At 45.4% G+C, this 24,743-nt stretch overlaps 1 protein-coding gene across 4 annotated transcripts in view; it reads left to right on the top strand.

The window, feature by feature from the left end:
- ttc38 (tetratricopeptide repeat domain 38) overlaps positions 1–24,743 on the top strand; it is a 66,107-nt gene that overhangs the window by 12,320 nt on the left and 29,044 nt on the right. For 3 of the 4 annotated variants that reach the window (XM_041215590.1, XM_041215589.1, XM_041215587.1), the window contains 5 exons: positions 8,020–8,101; positions 12,465–12,636; positions 15,062–15,235; positions 22,317–22,392; positions 24,198–24,317. In XM_041215590.1, the coding sequence (XP_041071524.1) occupies positions 8,020–8,101; positions 12,465–12,636; positions 15,062–15,235; positions 22,317–22,392; positions 24,198–24,317 (624 nt within the window). The remainder of the gene's footprint in view (positions 1–8,019; positions 8,102–12,464; positions 12,637–15,061; positions 15,236–22,316; positions 22,393–24,197; positions 24,318–24,743) is intronic. The other variant, XM_041215591.1, reaches the window with a different exon arrangement.

A 24,743-nucleotide genomic window follows, 5' to 3' on the forward strand; every position in this document is an offset into this window, starting at 1 on the left:
CATACCCCTCAGGATCTTGAATACCTCTATCAAATCTCCTCTCAGCCACCTTTTTCCAAAGAAAATAGTCCCAACTCCTCCAATCTATCCTCATTGCTGCAGTTCTTCATTCCTGGAATCATTCTTGTGAATGTCCTCTGTACTCTCTCCAATGCCTTCACATCCCTCCTCAAGTATGGTGTTCAGAACTGGACACAGTACTCCTGATGAGGCCGAAGTAGTGTCTTAGACAAGTTTAACCTGACCTTCTTACTCTTGTACTCAATGCCCCTATTAATAAAGCCTGAGATACAGTATGCTTCATTCTCTCAACATGCCCTCCCATCCTCACTGAATTATGTGCATATACACTGAGGTCCCTCTGTTCCTGCACCTCCTTTAGAGTTTCTCCCTTTATTTTATACTGTTTCTCCATATTCTTCCTGCCAAAGTGAATCACCTCACACTTCTCTGCATTGAATTTCATCTGCCACTTGCCTGTCCAATCCACCAACATGTCTATGTCCTTTTGAAGTTCAAGACTATCCTCATCACAGTTGAAAATGTTTCCAATCTTTATGTCATCTGCAAATTTTAAAATTGCACCCTGAACACCATAGCCTAGATGATTAATATATATCAGGAAGAGCAAGGGTCCCAACATTGAGCCCTGGGAACTCCACTACAAACCTGCCTCCAATCTGAAAAACATCTATTAGTCACTAGTCTCTGTTTCCTGTCACTAAGCCAATTTCTTGTCCAAGTGCCTACTTTCCCTTTTATTCCATGAGCTAGAATTTTGCTCGCAAGTCGCTTGTGTGGCACTGTATCAATTGCCTTGTGAAAATCCATATACACCACATCAACAGCATTGCCCTTATCAATCTTTTCTGTTACCTCCTCAAAAAGCTCCAGCAAGTTAGTTAAGCATGATTTTTCCCTTAATGAATCTTTGCTGGTTTCCCTTAATTGTCCTTCACTAGTCTAAGTAATTATTGATTTTGTCTTACTATAGTTTCCAGAAGTTTCTTTACCATTGAAGTCAAACTGACAGGTCTGTAGTTAGCAGCTTTATCCTTGCACCCCTTTTTGAACAAGGATGTAACGTTCACAATTCTCCAGTCCTCTGGCACCACTCCTGTGTCTAAGGAAGACTGGAAGATGATCACGAGTGCCTCTGCATTTTCCACACTCACTTCTATCCTTTGATGCATCTTAACCGGTTTGGTACCTTATCTATTTAAAGTAGAGATAGCCTTTCTAATACATCCGTCTCAATTGTAAATTTTTCTAGTGTAGGTTACCTGCTCTCTCACCTCGGCCTGCGTAGCATCTTCTTCCTTTGTAAAGACAGATGCAAAGTACTTGTTCAATACCTCTGCTATTTCTCCTACCTCCATGTGCAAGTCTCCTTTTTTATCTACTATCAGCCTTGCACTTTCTTTTATCACCCTTTCATTGTTTATATGCTTATAGAAGACCATGAGATTCCATTTTATTTTGGTTACCAGTCTCTTTTCATGCACTCTCCTTGCTTTTCTTATTAGTTTTTTTTCACTTCCCCTCTGGTCCTTCTATATTCATATATTCCATTGTATTTTCTACCTGACATCTGCCGTGTACACACATCTTCCTTTTCATCTTCACCTCTATCTCTCTCATCATTCAGGGCGCTCTGGATTTATTTGTCCTATCTTTCCCCGTTCAGGGAATATACCTTGACATTGCCTGCAGTACTTTTTCTTTGAAGGTGGCCTTATGATCAACCACCATCTTTTCTGCCAACATTTGATTCAAACTCACATGATTCAGATGCATCTCCATCCCATCGAAGTTGTCTTTCCTCCAGTTAATTATCCCGGTTTTGGATTGTTCCCTGCCCTTTTCCATGGCTGACCTAAACCTTATGGATACAATGACCAATGTCCCCTAAATGCTCACCCACTGATATTTGATCCACTTGGGCCAACTCGTTCCCCAGAACCAGGACCAGCAGTGCCTTTCCTCTCATTGGACCAGAAACATACTGCTGCAGAAAATTGCCTTGAACACAATCCAGGAGCTCAAGCCTCTCTTGTCCCTTTGTATTATTCCTATCCCAGTCTATATTTGGATAATTGAAGCCCCCCATTATATTGCTCTACAATTCTTGCACTTCTCTGTAATTTCTTTGCAAATTTGTTTCTCTATATCCCTTCCACTAGTTGATGGACTATATACCAAACAATGTTGTTGCACCTTTTTCATTCCTTACTCTATCCAGACAGAGTCCGTCCTTGACTCCTCTGGAACATCCTCTCTCTCTCTCCAGTACCCTAATGCCATCCTTAATCAATACTGCCACTCCCTCTCCTTGTCTTCCTTTCCTGTCTCTCCTAAACACCTTGTCCCCATGGATATTTAACACCTAGTCTTGCCCTTCTTTGAGCCAGGTCTGTGTTATAGCAATAAAAACATAATTCCATTTGTCAACCTGTGCCTGTAGTTTGCCAATCTTATTAACCACACTCTGTGCATTCACGTACATGTAAATTAGACTCTTTTACATTCCCCCTTAGTCTGACTCAATTTAATTACTTACTATTGCCTACTCTAAGTCTATCAAAGCCTGCAAGTATTCTATATACCTTGACACTGCTCTCTGATATATCCTCCCTATCAGTTAATACTTCTCTACTTTCCACTGCCAGTTTTTCTCCTCTCCACTCTGAGTTTCTCCTCAGGTTCCCATCTCCCTGCCTATCTAGTTTAAATCCTCTCCAACAGAATGATCAAACCTCCCCAGGGGGATATTAGGCCCAGTCCTGTTAAGGTGTAACCCATCCTTCTTGTACATGTCCCACCTGCCCCAGAAACGATCCCAATGCCTCAGAAATCTAAAGCCCCCCCTCCTACTCCATTTCTCCAGCCACGTGTTGAACTGCTCAATTTTCCTATTCTTATGCTCACTAGCACGTGGCACTGTGAGTAATCCTGAGATTAATCTTGAGGTATTGCTTTTTAATTCCCTTCCAAACTCCCTAAAATCTGCTTTCAGCACTTCATCCCTTTTCCTACGTATGTCATTGGTCCCAGTGTGGACCACGACCTCTGGCTGTACACCCTCCCCCTAAACAATGTCCTGCAGCTGCTCTGTAACATCCTTGATCCTGGCACTAGGGAGGTAACATACATCCTGGGGTCACCTCTATGGCCACAGAAACAACTGTTTGCTCCCCTAACTATGGAATCCCCTACTACTATAGCACTTCCACTCTCCCTCCTCTCCTCCTGTATAGCTGAGTTACCTGTGGTGCCACGGACTTAGCTCTTGCTACAGCCCTCTGAGGAATGATCTCGCTCATCAGTATCCAAAATGGAAAAGTAGTTAGAGAGCGAGATAGCCTCAGGGGATTCTGCAGTACTTGCCGGTTTCTCTTAGATACTCTGGCGATCATCCATTCCCCCTCTGCCTGTGTACTTCTTAGCTGCAGTGTGACTACCACTCTAAATGTGCTAGCCATGTAATCTCCAGCCTTGCAGATGCACTACAGTGACTCAAGCCACCACTCGAGCTCTGCAACCCAGAGCACAAATAGCTGCAGCTGGTGATGCTTCGTGAAGATGTAGTCATCGAGGGCACTTTGTGCTTGCACAGCTTCCCACATCCCGCAGGATGCACATTCCACATGACACTGGCATACCTTTAAACTTTAAAAAGTTTACTACAGTATGGTATAATATAATAACTCACCTGTTGCTCACCAATCATCTCCTCTGTGCCAAGCCTATACTTACCAACAAACTTATCGGATTCCAATGACGTCGCTTTTAGATTTTATCTATAAACCCCTGGCTCTCTCTCTCTCCACTGCTTTATGGGGTCTCTCTCTGTGAACTCCCACTGTTTAAAGGGCTCTCTATTGTTGTTTACTTAGCTTAATTTAATTACTTTTTAATTAATTCCTATGTATAGCATGCCTCTTTCCCCTGTTTACCGAAATCCAACATGCACCTAATTCACAACCCACTTTGTCTCCGTCTCATTCAGGGATAGTTGCCTGTCTAGAAAAAAAGTCAAATTCTACCCTGTAACTTTGTTTGTCTCTCCACAGAAGCTGAAAGACAACCTGGTGATTTCCAACAGTGTTAGCTTTGAATCCTCACCACGTCTTGCAGCTGCCAAAAGGAGTCAGGCCAAATGGAGGGGCCTGAACCATGGATGACCTCATGGTTTGATGATGACTCCCTGTGAGTCCTCGTCCAGGCTTTGAGTGATCAGCAGGAGCTCCTCATGCTGAAGAATGGCAAGAGGAGACCTTCCTGCCAGACCAAAGAGGCCTGGACGAAGGTGGCAAAGGAGTTCAGCCTTGAGGTCATCGAAAGGACTTGGCTATGGTGCCTTAGGAGACTGAACAACCTTTCATGTTCAGCAAAGGTGTGTGGCCTATCATTTGTGAACAGTCCGACATGGGAGGGTGTGAGGGCGTGACACGTGTCAAGTGTGGGATTGCCTAGTGTCTGGGCCATTTGCAGGGACCAGAATGAAGCAGACATGCCACACTGCATGACACTGGGGGATTCTGTGGGTTGGTGGGGGGATGGTGGGGGTGGGGGGGGTGGTGGTGTGCTCTGAATTAAAAGACCTGTTAATTTGCAAGGATCATTGCAAATTGGTGGATGCTCGCAACAGTCATGTTGGGCACACAAATAATCTTCCACAGAAGATTCATTACAATGTATCTTTTCCATTGCAGGAAAATGGATCACATAATGCCTGTGGGAGATCATGGACCAGAGGAGGTGTGCCAAACCCAGCAATCTTGACATCTGAAGGAGATGGTTCTGGAGTTGGCAGCCAACCAGTGGTGCAAGACCATTGTGCTGGAGAGCCTGGAGGATGCCTCCGGGTGATAAGATTCCAAGGGCACATAGCTTTCCCCTGAAAAGGATTGTGCTGAAGTGGGATGGGGAAATAGGGGAAGAGTGCAGGGAGGGAGCATTGATGGGTTTGACTGGTGGCTTCCAGCATTTGGGGAGGAATGTGTGTCTCAATTTTGAAAGGGCTAAGGGTTTCACCCTGGTTAGTATTACGTGTGCGTGTGCATGCGTGCGTGTCACGCATGTGTCTTTGAAGTCATCTCAAATGGTAATGGTGCCCTTCATAATCCTCCTTTGATTCCCCCCAGAGTTGTAACTTTGGCAGCTGCAAGCCCTGGGGGACCAACATTAAACTCTGAGGAGGAGAAGGGAGCCTCCGAGGTTGCACCGTCACATCCTCATGCAGCACTTAGCACCAGTGCAGAAGCAGATACCCACTGAAGCGTGTGTGAGTTGAATGAAAGGGTTACACTGATGTGGGAACATCACAGTTGCAAGACCTGATATTGGAAGACTTGCTGTTGGAGACTGAGATGTTGAGGCGGAGCAGGCTCTGAACTCAGGAGTGGTGGAGGTGACCGAGATGCTGACTCCTAGGCTGACGATGAGCCTCTGGAGTTGTCCGTCAGGTGGCAGATGCTGGATGTACAGCACGAGGTACGTGGAGATGTGGCAGAGTTTTCAGAGGGATTGCACACCCTGGCACAGACAGTGGAGGAGTCCATCCAGGTCATGGGTGCTGTGGTCACCCTCTCTTCAGAATGCTTGACTTTCATCATTGAGCGACTGGGACTGCCATGGAGAGCCAAACCCAGCAGCTCACTGCTGGGATACTGGGTGTACATTCTGACCTATATTCCATCACCTTGTCTCTGAGCTCAGGTGCCCAGAGCCAGGGCAAGAGAGGAACAAGGTGCCTGGAGTCACAAGCAGGTCCTGGTTCCTCTCAGGAAAGAAGGGAGGGCCAAACGGGCCTCAGGATGGCAGATGAGTAGCTGCTGTCACGATCGGATGCTCCTGATGGGGACAGCCTCTCGTCCACCCCTCTGCCTTTGACACTAATGCCTCAGAGTGCTGCAGCGATAGATGAGACTTGTCATTGTACAGGAGATGTCCACATGCTGGGGCCTCATGGGTTGAGGTGAACAGAGGACGCCAGTGAAAGTCATCCCAGGCAAAGGGTCAGCAACCTGTCACCAGCATAGCTGGCAGCAAGGAGGGGGAGCACCACGCCGTAGCACGCATAAGAGAATTAAAAAACACATTAGCCACATATGGGTTCACAAGGGTGATTGTATATGCTGTGGATAAAAGGGAGTCTGTGAACGTACTGTACTTGGATTTTCAGGAGGCAATTGATAAAGTGCCTCATCAAAGGTTATTGCAGAAAGTAAAAGCGCATGGTGTAGGGGATAACATATTAGCATGGATATAAGATTGGCTGGCTGGCAGAAAACATGGAGTATGCATAAATGGGTATTTTTCTGATTGGCAGGATGTGACAAGTGGAGTCCCATAGAGGTCGGTGCTGGGGCCTCAACTTTTTACAATTTATATCAATGACTTGGATGAGGGGAGTGAAGGAATGGTTGCTAAATTTGCAGATGACACAAAGATAGGTAGGAAAGTATGTCGTGAAGAGGACATAAAGAGGTTGTAGACGAATATAGATAGGTTAAGTGAGTGGGCAAAAATCTGGCAGATGGAGTATAATGTGGGAAAAAGTGAAGTTGTTCACTTTGGCAGGAAGAATAAACTTAAATATAGAAGAGCTGCAGAATTCTGAGGTGCAGAGAGTTCTAGATGTTCTAATGCATGAATCACAAGACTTAGTATGCAGATACAGCAAGTGATTAAGAAGGCCAATGGAGTGCTATCCTTTATCACGAGAGGAATTGAACATAAAAGTAAGGATGTTATGCTTCAGTTAAACAATACGTTGGTGAGACCACATCTCAAATATTGCGTGCAGTTTTGGTCTCCTTATTTAAAGAAGGATGTAAATGCATTGGAGGCAGTTCAAAGGAGGTTTACTACATTGATACCTGGAATGAGTGGGTTGTCTTAAGAAGAAAAGTTGGGCAGACTGGGCTTGTTTTCCTTGGAGTTTAGAAGAGTGAGGGGTGACTTGATTGAAGTATATTAGATCCTGAATGGTTTTGACAAGGTGGACTTGGAAAGGATGTTTTCACTTGTGGGTGAGTCCAGAACTGGGGGGGCACTTTTTTAAAATTAGGGATTGCAATTATAGGACAGAGATGAGGAGAAATTTTTTTCTGAGGGTTGTGTGACTTTGGAACTCTCTGATAAAGGCAAAATACTGCGGATGCTGTATTTGGAACTCTTTGCCTCAGAGGGCAGTGAAAGCAGAGTCATTGAATATTTTTAAGGTGGAGGTAGGTAGATTCTTGTTAGGCAAGGGAATCAAAGGTTATCGGGGGTGGGGGCGTGGTGGGGTAGATGGGAATGTAGAATTTGAAACACAAACAGATCAGCCATGATCTTATTGAATGGCAGAGCAGGCTTGAGGGTCCGAATGGCCTAATTTGTATGTAAATCAGGAATTTAAGAGTCAATCGCGTTGCTGTGGGTCTGGCGTCGCATGTAGGCCAGACCAGGTAAGGATGGGTTTTTACGACAGTCGACAAAGGTTTCATGTTAGACTTTTGTTTGTAGATTTTTATTGAATTCAAATTCCACCATCTGCCATGGGATGATTCAAACCCAGGTCCCCAGAGCATTACCCTGGGTCTCTGGATTACTAGCCCAATGACAATACCATTTTGCCACTCTCCCCACCCCCCAACCTTATGTTGCATGAATTAAGTGCTGCCAGGGTTACTGGACCAACAGAGAGCTTCCTTTGTGGCCTGGAGGCTGTTGTTCACTAATAGATTTCAGTCAGAACCATGTTAATACTTGTCACTTGTCTCCAGTTCTAAAGGAACAAGTCTGAGAAAATCCATTTGTGCCATCCCCTAAGATCACTGTGCATCACAAGTGTATGACCTCTTGGTCAGTCCCAACTAACAGAAACTCCAACTAAACATTGATCATAAAGGAATCCTAGTGATTTCACTATTGCTAGCTATTTTAACCCTGAACAAAACTGTTGTGTCACTGAAATACTGCTGTCCCTGTAGCTATGTGTAAACAAGTGTTTCACTACTTATTCCACAGTGGGTGTCTTGGACTAATGATCCAAGTCTTGGAGGATTTGAGAGTTGTAAGACTCAGTTACAAGCTGCAGATCCAGACTTTGGTGAGTAGAGAATTAATTTACTTTTCCCATTGATGCCCAAGCTTTATAAGAGAGATTGAGTCTGTGAAGGAAAAACTTTAATGAAGACATTACAAGACAATTCAATGGATAAGTATTATGATTTTTTAAACTTATAACAGTATTTGAACACAACAAAGGCTGAGAAAAATAGATCTGGAAGTAGTAATTAGTTTAAAAGTCTGAAGATTGGAAGAGCCTTACGCTCACTCACTTTGCCGCACTAAATTTGTCAGATTTCATGAGCTTTGCCTTTCGCGTTATGCAGACTGACATCTGGCCTGGATTGGACCTACAAATGGAAGCATCTCCCAGGGGGTGGGAGATGGAATGCATCTAGTTCTAAAGGGCTATAGCTATTATTAGGTTCACAAGACCAATTCCTAGAATGAGGGGATTGCCTAGGAGGAGAGATTGAACAGAGTAGGACTATATTCCCTGTAATTTAGAAGGATGAGAGGTGATCTCATTGAAACATATAAAATTTTAACAGGCTTCTAGGGCAGCTGTTGAAGGATGTTTCCCCAGCAGGAAAATGTAGAACATGGGGATCAGAGTCTCAGATTAAAGGGTTGACAATTTAGGACTGAAGTGAGAAATTTCTTCATTAAAAGGGTTGTGGATCTTTGGGATACACTACCTTAGAGGGTTCTTAATGCTCAGCCATTGAACATATTGTTCACTAGATTTTTTTGATATGGGAATTAAGGGATTTGGTAATAGTGTGGGAAGATGAAATTGAGGTGAAAGATCAACTATATTCATATTGAAAGATGGAGCATGCCCGAAGAGCCGAATGGCCTATTCCTGCTCCTATTTCTTACGTCTTTATATTTAAAGGGATTCCTTAATTCTTGTCTGGGTACGAACCTGGAAGTAGCTGATAAGAACATTTTGTGATGCTGCTTTGGTCCAGCCCCTCACTCCCTGGAAACATTACTGATGTCTGCACGTCGGAGCTGCTGGTCATTGCTGTCAGAATGTAGAGGGCAGGTACGACAGAGTTCTCTCATTCTCTCTGTGTGCTCTCAACACCTTAAGGTGGGGCTGGCCCCCATCACACCAGCATCTGCGACCAGTGATGCTGTGCACCAGCTCCTGAAGGGCTGAGATGCTGAAGGCAGACACAGCATCAGATGTGTCTAAAGTTTCAAAGCTGCGTCTCTGAGGTGGCCCTGATCATGGAGTGCAAGTGAGCTGCCCTTGGCCAGACAGGAGTCAGATATTCTCAGAGGTTATGTGAAAATCTATGGAGTGTCCTCAGTGCATGTTGTCATCATCCTCCTGCGACCGAGCGACTATCAGGGCCTCCACATTGTCTCAAAGACAGGAGCATTCTCACAGAGGGTATTGGCGCTGCCATAAGCCAGACTGGAGTCAAACGTTCAAAACTGCAATGTGCGGATCTAAGGGGACATATCACTGCATGTTGCCGTCATCCTCCACAAATCTAGCAGCTGTGAGGGCCTACCGAGCGCCTGCCTCATCCCCATCATTGTCACCACTGAGGACCCCCTCACCCTCATCCCCATTGGCGTTCTTCTCATCGGAGGAGATGTGCAGCTCCCCCATCTCCTCCTCAGCCAGCTCCTTTCCCTATTGCAGTGCCAGGTTGTAAAGGGTGTAGTAGATGATGACGATGCGTGACACCCTCTGCGGACTGTATTGCAGGGCTCCACCAGACCAGTCCAGGCATCAGAGCCGCATCTTCAGCTCCACCAATTTGCGAGCTGCTGCATGAGCCTCATTATAGCAGCCTGAGGCTGTCGCACGGGTGTCATCAGCCACGGCCTCTGTGCGTAGCCCTTGTCCCCAAAGAGCCAACCCTGCAGCCTCTGTGGACTCTGGAAGAGTGCAGAATGCTCTGTGAGCAACTCAGGATGTAGGCGCCATGCACACTCTCTGGAAACCGTGCGTATACCTGCAGGATGTGTTTCTGGTGGTCGTGTACCAGCTGCACATTCAGTGAGTGGAAGCCCTGCGGCTGATGAAGTCCACCAAGTGTAGCGATGGAGACCTGAGCGCCACATGAGTGCAGTCAATCGTACCATGCACCTGTGGGAATCCTGAGATCAGGGCGAATCCAATGGCCCTTGCATCCTGGCTGTCCCGGTCCCAGGTGAAATGCACAAAGTTGTGTGCCATCCATGACCTCGTGGATGCATTTGTGGGTGGTGGATTGTGAAATCCCACAGAGGTCACCAATGGAGCCCTGAAAGGAGCCACTGGTATAGAAATTGAGCACCGCAGTCACTTTCACAACCACTGGCAGTGGATGCCCTCCATGTTCCCTTGGTGCCAAGTCCTGCAGTAGGTGGCAGATGTGAGTCACCAGGTCCCTGGATCTGCGCAGTTGTTGGCGACACTGGTTCTCGGTCATCTGTAGGAATGACAGGCAGTGTCTATAGTCCCTGGGTGCAGCAAGGCGCAGACCAGCCTTGGCTCGCTGTCGCTCCTGCAGCGTGTGCAGGAGCCCCTTCATGATGCTGCTGCTGTCTTTCCATGGCCAGGCGCCTCAATTATTCTCTCCTCCGTCTTCTACAGTCTCTGTAGGCCATCAGGCATGCAGCTAGGTCACCAGGATCCATGATCCTGACGTGGTCCTCCTGCAGCATAAGAGAGATACGTGGTTATCTGGCTGTACTTAGCACCTCTCCTGGCCCTGTGTGACTGCCGCTTAATGCTTCCCAGAGAGTGCTGGTCACCCCTTGGATAGCCAGAGATGAGTGCACTGCATGGCTGCCCTGTCAACCTGCGACATGGGGGATATTGGTCCAAACCAGGATGGTGAGATTGCAAGGGGCTGTGAGCGTCTCCAGCAGTGACTGCTACGTGGCCAGCGTTGGCAAGGAGATTGTACAAAGTGTGTAGCCCAACTGCTCTGCGGTCCAATAAAGTAGTGGCAGACTCAAAGTCTGTTTCGGCAGGGTGGGGGTAAGGTCTGGAGTGCTTGGTGGCCCTTTTGGTGCCTCTGCAATGCTTGCATGGGCGGGCAGGTGAGGAGCCCGACCCCAATCATATCACTGTGGCTGTACCTGATCTGTCTCAGTTGCAGAGGCATGGTCCATTTATACAGGTGTCCCTAATGCATGGCCACTCGCTTTACCCTGCATCCCGCCTCGATTGCCTATGCGCGGGATGCAACGCTAGGGCAGCAGTTGACCAGGGTGGGGGCGCTGGATGTAAGCGTGTAGCTGATGTGGCCCGCTCGCCCCCGGACATTCCCACCCCACCCTCAGCAGTCGCCTCTGGGGCTGGCCAGCACTTGACCCCAGACACAACACCACCCCCCCCCCGGCAGTTGCATCCGAGGCTGGCCAGTTGGCCAGTACTTTCCCCTGGACAGCACCAACCCCCCATCAGCAGTCGCCTCCAGGGCCAGGCATCAGTTGCCCCTGCTCCCTGGCGCTCCGAGGCCTGTATACAATGGGCGAGCTGTGGAGAACGCTGCTGCTCGCTCACCTTTGTTCCCCCAAGGTGAACGCTGCCAAGTGCACGTTGCCTGCGTGCTGTTGTGAAACACATCAGCGTGCTTTCCCGCCTACGTGAACAGACAATACGATGGAGTTCCAAGAGTCTGGCGGGATGGCCTTTTAATTATATGCTAATGTATTACAATTAGCTCCCTACTGACCGATGGTGGGAAACACAGCCTGCCATTGGCGGGCTGAGCTGACGATCGCGACCTGCCTTCATGTCTTTGTGAAGCAGGTCGCATCATATTTTCTGCGCGTGCCACCTATCACGTCTGCTGCCAGTGGGCTCAGAAAATTCCGTCCTTTGTTTCAAAGGCTCGATGGAGTTTCAGCCAAAGAAGTCTGGCAACAGTGCAGTTTTTATTCCAAAGTCTGAAAAGATCTCTGGACTTAAAATTACTGTAAAACTCAAACCACAGTGTAGAGCCCTATGCTCAATCAATGCATTAAAAACATACTTAAATCATCATACATCATTACATTATGACATTTGAAGTTGGCAAGTCCTTTTAAAGGTAACTGTCAAAAGATCCCTGACTCCGCTGCAGGCTTCCCCCAAGGTTCACAAAAAGACTTACCTGGCATGGTTCCTAGTCTTCAGGAATCCACCTGCCTTGACAAAAATACTGATGTGAGGGAAAATGGGATTTGCTAAAGGCAGCTACGTGGTGACCCTGACATTACATTACATGAGCCTTGGGCGACAACCCACCACATTTTCTGGCCTAGGGAAAATGTCCATCAGGAATTGGCTGGTAAGTATAAAATTGCAGCCCTGCATGTCTCCCGTTTGGGCCTCCCGAAGAGTGTTTGGTCAGCATCAAAGGGGGAAAACCAGCCCCCCACTTTATCCTCCGTTTGTCTTTCAGTGATGGGGCAGGTGATCATTAATGGAGCAGAACTGATTGGCACAGGAAAATCGGTTTGGCTGGATAAAGATCTGGATGCTGCAATCAAGAGGATGGTTAGACTTTCAAAGACACAAGAGATAACTGAGCGGGAGCGTCTCCATGTGGAAGCACTGGATCTTTTTGCAAAAGGGTAAGGAGAATTATGTAAGGTATGATTTCAATCGTGCTGCAGAGGATTTTCTTTAGTGCCCATGACTAACAGTTATTAGCATTCAACTTGCATTACTCTGATCATTAAAGGATTAATTGACTTTGTATGGAAAATGATTATAGGAAGCACAGTGCCATCATTTACACTGCCCATGCTTATGGAGGGCAATGATCAACACCAGGCAATTTCCCATAACCATTCCCATCACCATAAAATCAATATAAAGGTTCAGCTTGCAATGTATTAAGTCTTATTTTGGGTAATTCAGTAAACTTTTTGCACCTTGTTAAAGTCCGATCACAAAGAGAGGAATAAGATGCATATAGAAATAGAATCAGCAGTTACTCTCAGAAAGTGAAGCAATGCACTGCTTTAAACGATTATTAACTTCTGTTAACATAACATTCAATAGTAAATGCTGATGGGATGAAGCTGCGTTTAAGAGTTTGGTCCCTTTAAGTTCACAAATGTTAATTGCTTAAGTAAATCAGTTTTCAGTTTAAATTATTGTTTAATTACGATTCATTAACAGAAGTTGGAAGGCACTTGTCCGTTCCTGGCTCCATGTGAGGAAAATTAATATGAATAAAACTCACTCACTTTTCCAGAACCTCTTCATGCAATTACAAGTCGTGGGAAGTCAGAGCCTATCCTGAGAGGCAATGGGCATTAGGCAGGGTACATCCAGGACGGGATGCCAGTCTATCACAGGTCACCTACTGACATGTGCACACACACACACACACACATACAGGGGCAATTTACCCAATCCACCTAACCAGCGCTCTGGGAGGAAACTGGACCACCCGGCAGAAACCCAAGCAGACATGGGGAGAACGTGCAAGCTCCACACAGACAGATACCCAAGGTCAGGATCAAACCTGAGTCTCTGGAGCTGTGAGGCAGCAACGCTAACCACTGCACTGCCCATGAATAAAACTGTCTTTCTTATTTTTCTTACACACTTCCAAGTGTTTGAGGTACCTGTTTTTGGAAAATTTGAAGGACATTGAATTTTGGACATTCTTCTTCCTGAGTTATTTTTAAAAGTTTGCAATGTTAATTTGGGGCTGTGACTATGCCATTCTTTAAGGAACCACGGGTCAAGAAAGATTTCTTGCGCGGAACACCTGGAGAGGAAGAGATACCTTGTATATCTAAGCTAACAAAGAACTGCTTTTGTCAGGCTAAAGACTCTTGTTGATATGTTAAAAAACACCTGGCCTATGAGAAGTATTCTTTGACCATCTTAGTCTTGAAAGCTCTCAAAGTGTGTGTGCACATGTCTGTGTGCGCATACGTGTGTGTGGTGGTGGTGGTGGGGGGGTGCCTTGCAAGCTGCAAGGAAAAGACTTTTTCTTTCCCCCTCTCTGCCTCACCTTTGTGTTAAACCTTCCTCAGAAAAGTCTCATTAGAATAAATCGTGTTTTTTTTTTTGAAAGCCTGCAAAGTTGAGATAAATAAGAGTCACCAAGAACACTTTCACCAACAAATCCATCTGAAAGGACTTCCAGATCTATTGTGACCAGAATTCTGTTAGATCAACGCTGTTGAGATCTTCCCGAATTTGATCCTTTTAAAAGAAAATTTCCCATCCTGCAGCCTCTGCAGCAGATTGTTGTTTGTTTTTTTCTGTTCTGTGTTTGTATGTGTGCGTATGGGGGTTCGAATATCTGCATTTTTTAAAAAGGGGAAAATCATTACATTTCTAAACTACAACTTATATGTTAACCAGTTTATTAACGTGTTTTTGAAAAGCAGTTTGTTTTATAAGTTTTTTTATGTTTACTGAAAGAAACCAGATTAGAGTCTTTTTATGCTGGGAATAACAGTATCAAAGGTAAACAACTGGCCGGTTTTGTGGGCGAATCAAACATTTAAACTATTATGACGTGTGGAGAAGTGGGGCCAGAATTAACTGCACACTACTCCCATCTCAGTCAGTAACATAAGGACAAGTTTTGAGTTCTGTGTGAATCAAGCAGGTGTTGGAGTGGGTGTTTGCTATGCCTGCCTGACCCTGTTAACAGGAGACCTTAACCAATTTTCATGGTTGGAGTCATTTTTATGATTATGTTGTCATTTCAATAATTCTGGCCAGCAGCTTGCCGGTGAGTGGTGGGAAGTCCAGCATCTTCTCTGCAGATCTGAGTCAGACGTTAGTAATGAAAGGAGGCAAGGCAATGCGGGAGCACAGAGGGACTGGCAGCAAGTGGAAAGATTCCTGTAGGGCCATTTGTCTGTTACACCCTGGTTGGTCCTAATGATGTATGTGAAAATTAGCATGTCTGTCAAGTTTCAGGTGAAAAATTGTTACCTGATTCAAAACGAATTTAACACCTTGAAGTGATCAAGAAAAAAAGTTACAATGATGTTCATTCTAACATCCTTTTAAATTCTTTAGATCTCTTCCAAAAGCATGCAGTCTGTGGGAGGAGATCCTGTTGTATCAGCCAACTGACCTGCTTGCATTGAAGATGTCTCATGATACCTACTATTATCTAGGTCACCAGCAACAGTTAAGAGACTCCATTGCACGGGTTCTTCCTTGCTGGACACCACAAATTCCTCTGTATGGGTAAATATTCCATCTTCGTATCAGAAAATATTCTGCCAGCATTTTTTAGTAGTTATTCAGCCACGTGTCTTTTTCAAGCTGGGAGAAAGGCTGTAAATATATCTCCATAATCAATGATGTTGGAATTGTAATTCAATAACTTGCACTTCAGCCTTCCCCAGAGGTAGGTGTGCTTTTGATTAGCCTTTTTGTTCCATGGCTGTCATCATGATGAACACAAAGAAGTCTATCAATCGCACCATCATACGGTTTCCATCAAAGCTGTTTGTAAGTCCACAAAGTCGTTACCATATACTGTAATTGATTGGTTACCCTCATACTTTTTGATTAATTTGGGGTGTCTTCAACTCTAAAACAGGTTTGTCCAATCTTTTTGCATGGGCAGTGCATATTTCCATTTCTTTCTCACTCAATGGGCTGATGAGCAAATTTTGGAAATTTACTTGAATTAAAAAAAAGTTGAGTATGAAGAAAAGAAATAACTTGCTAAGCAAAAATAAAGTAGTGTCAAAGCAATTAATTGATATATTTTTTAAAAAGAGTAATTAATGAAAATGACTGAGAGGATTAGTGTAGGTGTGGCCGACTCACTGTCAGTCTTAGAGTTGTCACTCATGCACCCTCAGCTACTGTCTCTCTCATGCAATCTCACAATCCCTCCCTCTCCCACTTGATCTCTCCCAGTCTCCCTCCTGGTCTCTCTCTCTCTGGCGTAGTGGTATTGTTGCTGGACTAGTAATCCAGAGACCCAAGGTAATGCTCTGGGGACCTAGGTTCGAATGAACAAATTTGAATTCAATAAAAATCTGGAATTAAAAGTCTGATGATGGTGACCATGAAACCATTGTCAATGTAAACCCACAGCAATCTGGTTGACTCTTAAAATGCCCTCTGAAACGGCCTCAGTTGAAACAAATTGCTACAAAGTCACGATAAAGGGATGAAACTAGACAGACCACCTGGCATTGACCTAGGCGCCGGAATCGACAATGGTAATCTCAGCCCTGCAAAGTCCTCCTTACTAAAATCTTACCAAAATTGGGAGAACTGTCTCACAGACTAATCAAGCAACTCACAGAACCATATCTTTCTGGTAATACCCAGGGATAGTGGTGTCTGGGATATGTCCTGTCCCACCGGCAGGTCAGGCCCAGCAGAGGTGTCGGCACAGTGGTATACATTTGGGAGGGAGTTGCCCTGGGAATGCTCAACGTCGACTCCGGATCCCATGAAGTCTCAGGTCAAACATGGGCAAGGAAACCTCCTGCTGATTACCACATACCACCCTCCTTCAGCTGATGAATCAGTACCCCTCCATGTTGAACACCACTTGGTGGAAGCACTGAGGTTGGCAAGGGCACAGAATGTACTCTGGGTGGGGGACTTCATTGTCCATTGCCAAGAGGGCTTGGTAACACCACTACTGGCCGAGTCCTAAATGACATATTTGCTAGACTGGGCCTGCAGCAGGTTGTGAGGGAACCAACAAGAAGGAAAAACATACTTGACCTCACCCTCACCAATCTGCCTACCGCAGATGCATCTGTTAATGACAATATCAGCAGGAGTGACCACCGCACAGTCATTGTGGAGACGAAGTCCTGCCTTCACATTGAGGATACCCTCCATCGTGTTGTGTGGCACTACCGCCGTGCTAAATGGGATAGATTTCAAACAGATCTAGCAATTCAAAACCGGCGCTGTGGGCCATCAGCAGCAGAAGAATTGTACTCAAACACAATATGTAACCTAATGACCCAGCATATCCCCCACTCTACCATTACCATCAAACCAGGGGGTCAACCCTGGTTCAATGAAGAGTGCAGGAGGGCATGCCAGGAACAGTACCAGGCATATAAAAATGAGGTGTCAACCTGGTGAAACTATAACACAGGACTACTTGCATGACAAACAGCAAGTGATAGACAGAGCTAAGCAATCCCACAGCCAATGGATCAGATCTAAGCTCTGCAGTCCTTCCACATCCAGCCGTGAATGGTGGTGGACAATTAAACAACTCACTGGAGGAGGAGTCTCCACAAATATCTCCATCCTCAATGATGGAGGAGCCCAGCACATCAGTGCAAAAGATAAGGCTGAAGCATTTGCTACAATCTTCAGCCAGAACTGCCAAGTGGATGATCCATCTCAGCCTCCTCTGGAGGTCCCCAGCACCACAGATGCCAGTCTTTAGCCAATTCGATTACACTTCATGTAATATCAAGCAACAGCTGAAGGCACTGAATACTGCAAAGGCTATGGGCCCTGCTAATATTCCAGCAAGGGTACTGAAGACTTGTGCTCCAGAACTTGCTGTGTCCCTAGCCAAGCTGTCCCAGTACAGGCACAACACTGGCATCTACCCGGCTATGTGGAAAATTGTCCAGGTATGGCCTGTACATAAAAAGCAGCACAAATCCAAGCTGACCAGTTACCACCCCATCAGTCTACTCTCGATCAACAGTAAAGTAATGGAAGGGGTCATTAATAGTGCTATCAAGCGGCACTTGCTTAGCAATGATCTGCTCACTGTCACCCATTTTGGGTTCTGCCAGGACCACTCAGCTCCTGACCTCATTACAGCCTTGGTTCAAATAAGGACAAAAGAGCTGAACTCCAGAGGTGAGGTGAAAGTGACTGCCCTTGACATCAAGGCAGCATTTGACAGAGTGTCAAGGAGCAAAACTCTAGGCAAAACTGGAGTCACTGGGAATCAGGGGGAAATCTTTCTGCTAGTTGGAGTCATACCTAGCACAAAGGAAGATGATAGTTGTTGTTGGAGGTCAATCATCTCAGTTCCATGACATCATTGCAGGAGTTACTCAGGGTAGTGTCCTCGGTCCAACCATCTTCAGCTGCTTCATCAATGACCTTGCTTCCACCATAAGGTCAGAAGTGGGAATGTTCACTGATGATTGCACAATGGTCAGCACCATTCGCGGCTCCTCAGATACTGAAGCAGTCCATGTCCAAATGCAGCAAGACCTGGACAAATCCAGGCTTGGGCTGACAAGTGGCAAGTAATATTCGCGCCACACAAGTGCCAGGCAATGACCATCTCCAATGAGAGAGAATCCAATTCTCAACATCCTGGGGGTTACCATTGACCAGAAACTGAACTGGACTAGTGATATAAATACTGTCGCTACAAGAGCAGGTCAGAGGCTAGGAATCATGCGACAAATAGCCCACCTCCTGACTTCCCAAGGCCTGTCCACCATCTACAAGGTACAAGTCAGGAGTGTGATGGAATACTCCCCACTTGGCTGGATGAGTGCAGCTTCTACAACACTCAAGAAGCTTGACACCATTCAGGACAAAGCAGCCCGCTTGATTGGCACCACATCCACAAACATTAACTCCCTCCACCACTGATACACAGTAGCAGCGGTGTGTACCATCTACAAGATGCACTGCAGGAATTCACCAAGGCTGCTTTGATAACACCTTCCAAACCCAGGACCACTACCCTCTAGAAGGACAAGGGCAGTAGATAGATGGGAACATCACCACCTGGAAGTTCTCACGCAAGCCACTCACCATCCTGACTTGGAAATATATTGCCGTTCCTTCACTGTTGCTGGGTCAAAATCCTGGTACTCCCTTCCTGACAGTACTGTGGGTGTACCTACACCACATGGACTGCAGTGGTTCAAGAAAGTAGCTCACCACCACCTTCTCAAGGGCAACTATGGATGGGCAATAAATGCTGGCCGAACCAGCGAAGCCCACATCCCGTGTATGAATAATATTAAAAAAAATCTGTCTCTCTCTCATTCTCTCTCATTCTCTCTCATTCTCTCTCATTCTCTCTCATTCTCTCTCATTCTCTCTCATTCTCTCTCATTCTCTCTCATTCTCTCTCATTCTCTCTCATTCTCTCTCATTCTCTCTCAATCTCTCTCTCTCAATCTCTCTCTCTCAATCTCTCTCTCTCAATCTCTCTCTCTCAATCTCTCTCTCTCAATCTCTCTCTCTCAATCTCTCTCTCTCAATCTCTCTCTCTCAATCTCTCTCTCTCAATCTCTCTCTCTCTCGCTCTCAATCTCTCACCCTCTCGCAATCTCTCATGCTCTCACAGTCCTGCGCCCGCTCGCGCTCTCACGCTCTTGGTCTCTCCCGCATGATCCCGCTCCCTCTCTTGATCCTGCTTGCCCTTGCCCGCTCTCTGTCTCGTTCAATCTCTGTCAATCTCGCACAAGCTCACCCAACCCTTCACGCGCCCACCCCCACCTGTGCACACTGCCACTCTCACTGACCTTGATTTTGAAATTGGTATTTTGGTTTTTTTTAACATTGGGCATGTTGCACACACGCTGGCTCTGAGATCGCTGCGCATGTGCAGTTGGTGTCCTTTACTGTCCTTAGGCCGAGAACCAGCCCTGCGTGCCTGCTTAGAAGAAGAAGAACTGAAACAATGCAAAACTGCAGGTCAACTGACCGGGAACCAGAGCGCCATTAAGAGAATGGTGTCCCAGGACATCGGACATTGGGAGGTGGATAGGAAGAAGGTCCCAAACCAAAGGGTAGGACAGAAAGAGGTCCCCGAAGAAAGTCGTAGGCAGGGATCAGAAAGCATCCCCAGAAGACAGTCCCAGGTAACGGACAAGGCCAAAAATCAGAAATGGACCCTGTTAAGTATTAAGTTGAGAGAAAGGAGCAGAGAAATAGGTTTCAAGTTAAAGTGAGAAAGCTGTGAGGAGCAGACTGGAAGTGAAGTGGGCTTGAGAGAAGCCCAGAAGACCCGAGAGGGCAGACGAAGGTTGATGGCTCCGTGTTGCAGGCCATAGGGCCAAAGGTACCCCTTTTGAGCATTGGTCTTATGCTTGGCAAGGCTGAAGATCTGAAGTTGTGCTTGGAAAGTGAAGCTTGAGTGTACTCTGAGATCCAGAGGAAAGGAATCTCAGAAGGCGAGATTGAAACCCTTGAGTTGGATGCTTGCTGATGCTGTCTCAGATGGAGGGATGTTTGGGAGAGATTCCAAGTTGAGTTCTTCAAATATGAAGATTGTCTTTCTTATGAGGGTTCTCTACCTCAGTCAGAACAGGAATCATACCCATGCTGTTGACGTTATTGTAAACCGCATGCTGGTCATCTAACTGAGCTAACTAGTTACATTTTAATGGTTTTTTTAATAAAGTAAGCAGGAGATTATTATCTGAAACTGGCAATGCCTCATAGATGCCCAGTTTTGAACTGTTAGTTCTGTTCTTAATCTGACTGACTTGGCGATGCTACACAACACAATGGAGAATATCCTTTGTGTAAATATTCCAGAATTGGCACAGTGTCAATGGATGGGATCTTTGTGTCACCATCAATCACTAAAATGGTAAAGTTTTTAAAAAATTGATGCACAAGAGGTGTCAGTAGGCAAGTGACAGCTACATAGCTGCTGACTCTCTGGTAAAATGGGTGCACTTTGCTGCATGAGATGGGTACAAGGAGATTGCGTTACAATTATTTCCCCTTTTGATGCTCCACTGCATCAGACCTTAGTGATAGTATAGTGCTGTGTACGTTACTCAAAGGGTCTGTTCAAAGACATGAAAAGAAGACTGCATCCATGAAGGATTTTGGCAAGCTCAGACTATCTAGCATTATTGTATATAAGGTAGATGACCCAAGATTCCATGCCATGGAGAGTTGCATGTTAACCACAATGTATTTATATAGTGCCTTAACATAAAAACAATCTTAGGAGAGTTATAAAGCAAAATTTGGCAGAGCCACATATAGATATATTAGGTCAAATGACCAAAAGCTTGTTCAATTGGTAAAGGAGCATTTTGAAGGAGGAAAACAAAGTAGAGAGGTGGAAGGGTTTAGGGAGAGAATTCCAGAGCTTAGGTCCTTGGCAGGTGAAGGCATGGTTACTAATGATGCAATTATTAGTAGGAATGCTCCCAACGCCAGGATTAGAGGAGTACAGATATCACAGAGGGTTGTGGGGGTGGAGGAGATTACAGAGATAGGGAGGGTTGAGGCTACGGAGGGACTTGTAAACAAGGATGAGAATTTTAAAATTGAGGCTTTGCTTAACAGGAAGCCAATATAGATCGGTGAGCACAGGAGTAATGGTTGAACAGGACTTGGCGTGAGGCAGGACATAAGCAGCAGAGTTTTGGATGACCTCAGGTATACTGAGGGTAGAATGTTGGGGGCAGGCCAGGAGTGTATTAGATTATTCAAGTCCACAGTTAAAAATGGCAGGGATGAGTGTTTCAGCAGCAGATAAGCTGAGGAAGGAATTGAATCTGGGAATGTTATGGGGTGGAAATAGGCAATTTTAGTGATGGCACAGATATGTGGTTGGATGTGTCACTAAGATTGCAAACAACTTGGTTCCGGTTCAGGGAGTAGCCAGGAAGATGGATGAAGTTGATGGCTAGAACAGAGTTATGGCAGAAAATAAAGAAAATGAACCGAATTTCTGTTCTGGGATCATGACCTTTACGTCAGAAACATTTCCAGGCCCAAAGCTTGGGCACAAGCAGGTTAATCTGTGGCCAGGGTGTGCACTCACTGTCAGATTAGTGGCGGTAGAGGCACATCAGAAGCAGGAAAATAGCAAGGTGGGCATGATTTAAAGGCGTGCCTTCAGGTATCAAAGTTCTAAGTTCTGAAACGCTCTTTCTAAACCTCTCTGTTTCCCCAAAACTCTCTCTTTAAGTCACCCCTTTAAAACTTACCTCTTTGACCAAGCTTTTGACCCTACCCTAAAGTTTCCTTTTGTGGCTTGGTGGTAAATTTTGTTTTATAAAACTCCTGTGAAGTGCTTTGGAATGTTTTAATGTTAAAGATGTTGCATAAATTAATTATTGTGTATGTTGTTTCAAACATATTGGGTTAGATCTCGACTTTGTGCAACAGTGTAAAACAGATGTTAGTTTTTTTTTGGCAATCTACTTTACCTCTCATCTGATTTCTAGTTCCGTCAGCATTTCCATTCAGTCCATTACTGGGTGCCAGCTGAAAGGCAATCATGTTACATCATATTAATAATTTATTAAAAAGACAATAAACCAGAATTAAAAGGCATTGATTTGTATTGATAACCTTGTGTTCTCATCTGCTTTAGTTACTTGAAAGGGATGTACTCATTTGGGCTGGTGGAAACTAACTTTTATGACCTGGCACTAAAAGTAGCCAAAGAGGTAAGTGAGAACTAAAGTATATCACTAGAGATTGGAGAGCAGGGTGTTATTTTTTGAAGAATCATTATATTTGTCACATCAGTGACCATCTGACTTATTTTGCCCCATGTAAACCAACTTCTCTGGTGCAAAATCCTAATATCCTGTTCAGTAAACACCAACATTAATCAATATATTTCCTGATTCAAAATATAACTGTGTAAAATGCTGAAATATTGACCACTGTGCCATCAGAATGTTATTTTGCCATAAAGGGGTTCACATGAATCACGTCATGATAGTAGGCCAGTCAGATAGTAGGAGTGAGCTGGTTTGGATGGCGGGTGGCGATCAAAAAGAGGGATGTAAATTCAAGAAAGGAAGTTCACAAAGGGGTGAAGGGGAACCCTTTTTCTTTTCTCTCGAGGAAGTAAAATTGTAACTAGCTATTCTACACCAGATTGGAAGCAGATTCATTTAAATACCAAATAGTGCAGTTTAAATAAAGCAGAGCTTTCCCACAATATGGTAAACCCCTCTAGAGAATTCCCTCGCAACCATAATAGCATGACAGAAATAAATGTGTAAAGCACGGGAAGTGAATGTATTACATTTATAAATGTGCACAAATGGAAAAATGTTCAGACCTGCTGTAGTTTTGCTCACAGAGAAAGAGAGTCATGGGTTTGGACCCAGGGAGCTCTGCCTGGATGCATGTACCATTCATTATTCTTTGCTGCTGGGGTGTTTCCCATGCATCAAGTACACTCCCACTGACCCCACATATGTCAGAGTATACTGGACATCTGGTGCAACTGCCACACAGAAATTGAAGGATATATTGGATAGTAACTTCTGAGCTCCAGGGCGTTGTGTTTCGGGGGTATTCAAAAGATGCACTGGGGAACTCCCCCTGCCACCCCCAGCCCCCCCAAGAAGTTCCCAGGTAAGGTTTGCACGGCAACTGCCCAGAAGTGCAAACTTCCCCTAGGTGATTGCCTTGCACTGGGAACCATCCGAAAATGCGATTTAAATCGCAAACTTCGGGTGGTTCCAACTGTGTTACATCAATATTGATCCAGGAAAAGTTAGAAGAATTAAAACCAATTCTAACTTCTGGCTAACTATTATACAGTCCCACACTGAATCCCCGCCTGCCGCCAATGAGACACCCCCACCCACGCCCCAATGAACCCCTATGGTACACCAGACCTCTTGGGACGCCCCCCCCACACCCCTCCACCAAAGAGAACTCCTCAACCCATGGGATTCCCCTCATGCCCCATGATACTTCCACCCCCACGGGGCTCTTCCCCACCTGCCACAGGGACCACCCCTGCCAAGCCTGACTCCGTTCCCCCCACCCACTGCCGCCAGACCCGACATCCCACACCCTCCCACTTACGGTGAGAGGCCCGACTCTCACCACCACTGCCATCACAAACTACCCGCCCACCCCCTCAAGGCCTGACCCGACACCCTGATCCACACTCCTCTGCCCCTTCAAAGGTCCCACCCACTTACCTTTAAACTTATCTGGTTTACAGCAGCTAGTGCTGTAAAATAGGGACTGTGGCATACTCACCTGCAACTCTACAGCCCTCAATGCTAGGCCCCAGGGACACGCTGCATTTGCCCAGCCTGAGTTAGAAAGTTCAGGCAAGATAGGATCACCTGAATTTCAAGGTAAAAACTTTTCCAACGGAGTGGCAATCCAATTCAACTGCCACTCCATTGGAAGTTGTAGGCCATTATAATGTCTTTTAACATGCACAGTGTAAACTTCTATCTCTCTTTTTCCCCCTCCTCTATCTCCTCTTCATCAGGGCTTGGCTCTGAACCCAGGTGATGCTTGGTCTACACATACCCTGGCACATGTGTATGAGATGCGTGCAGATGTGGACACTGGATTAAAATATCTGAAGCAGACGGAAAACAACTGGATGGTAAACATAAGAAAGCAAAGATAAGTGGTTCCTGATTGAACCTTATTAAAATTGATAAAATATAATTTAGACAGCGGCTGGTACAGCTGCAAAGAGCACTGTGGGAATGAATTCCACTCTTTCGGATCTGCTGTAGGGAAGTTGGTTGTTTATGTTCAGTCTTCCCAAAGGCAAGGGAGCAGAAGATCATTAGAAGGAAAATTGTCATCACTAGGTTTCTGTTATATACTTTCTAGCAAATTGCTCACCTTTTGCAGCCTTAATTGCTGGTTTTGTGGTGAGAAAATGTAGGGGAAGGAATTTTGTTCCCCATTTGTTTTTTTCTAAAATAGGTTAAATAAATGAATAACTGTTAGCATCCAGTTGAGTTTGATGCAATTGATAACATTTATTGTTGCCATATCTGTTATTAACACAATAACTAAG

The sequence above is a fragment of the Carcharodon carcharias genome, chromosome 21 (genome assembly GCF_017639515.1).
Source record: "Carcharodon carcharias isolate sCarCar2 chromosome 21, sCarCar2.pri, whole genome shotgun sequence".
Lineage (NCBI taxonomy): Eukaryota > Metazoa > Chordata > Chondrichthyes > Lamniformes > Lamnidae > Carcharodon > Carcharodon carcharias.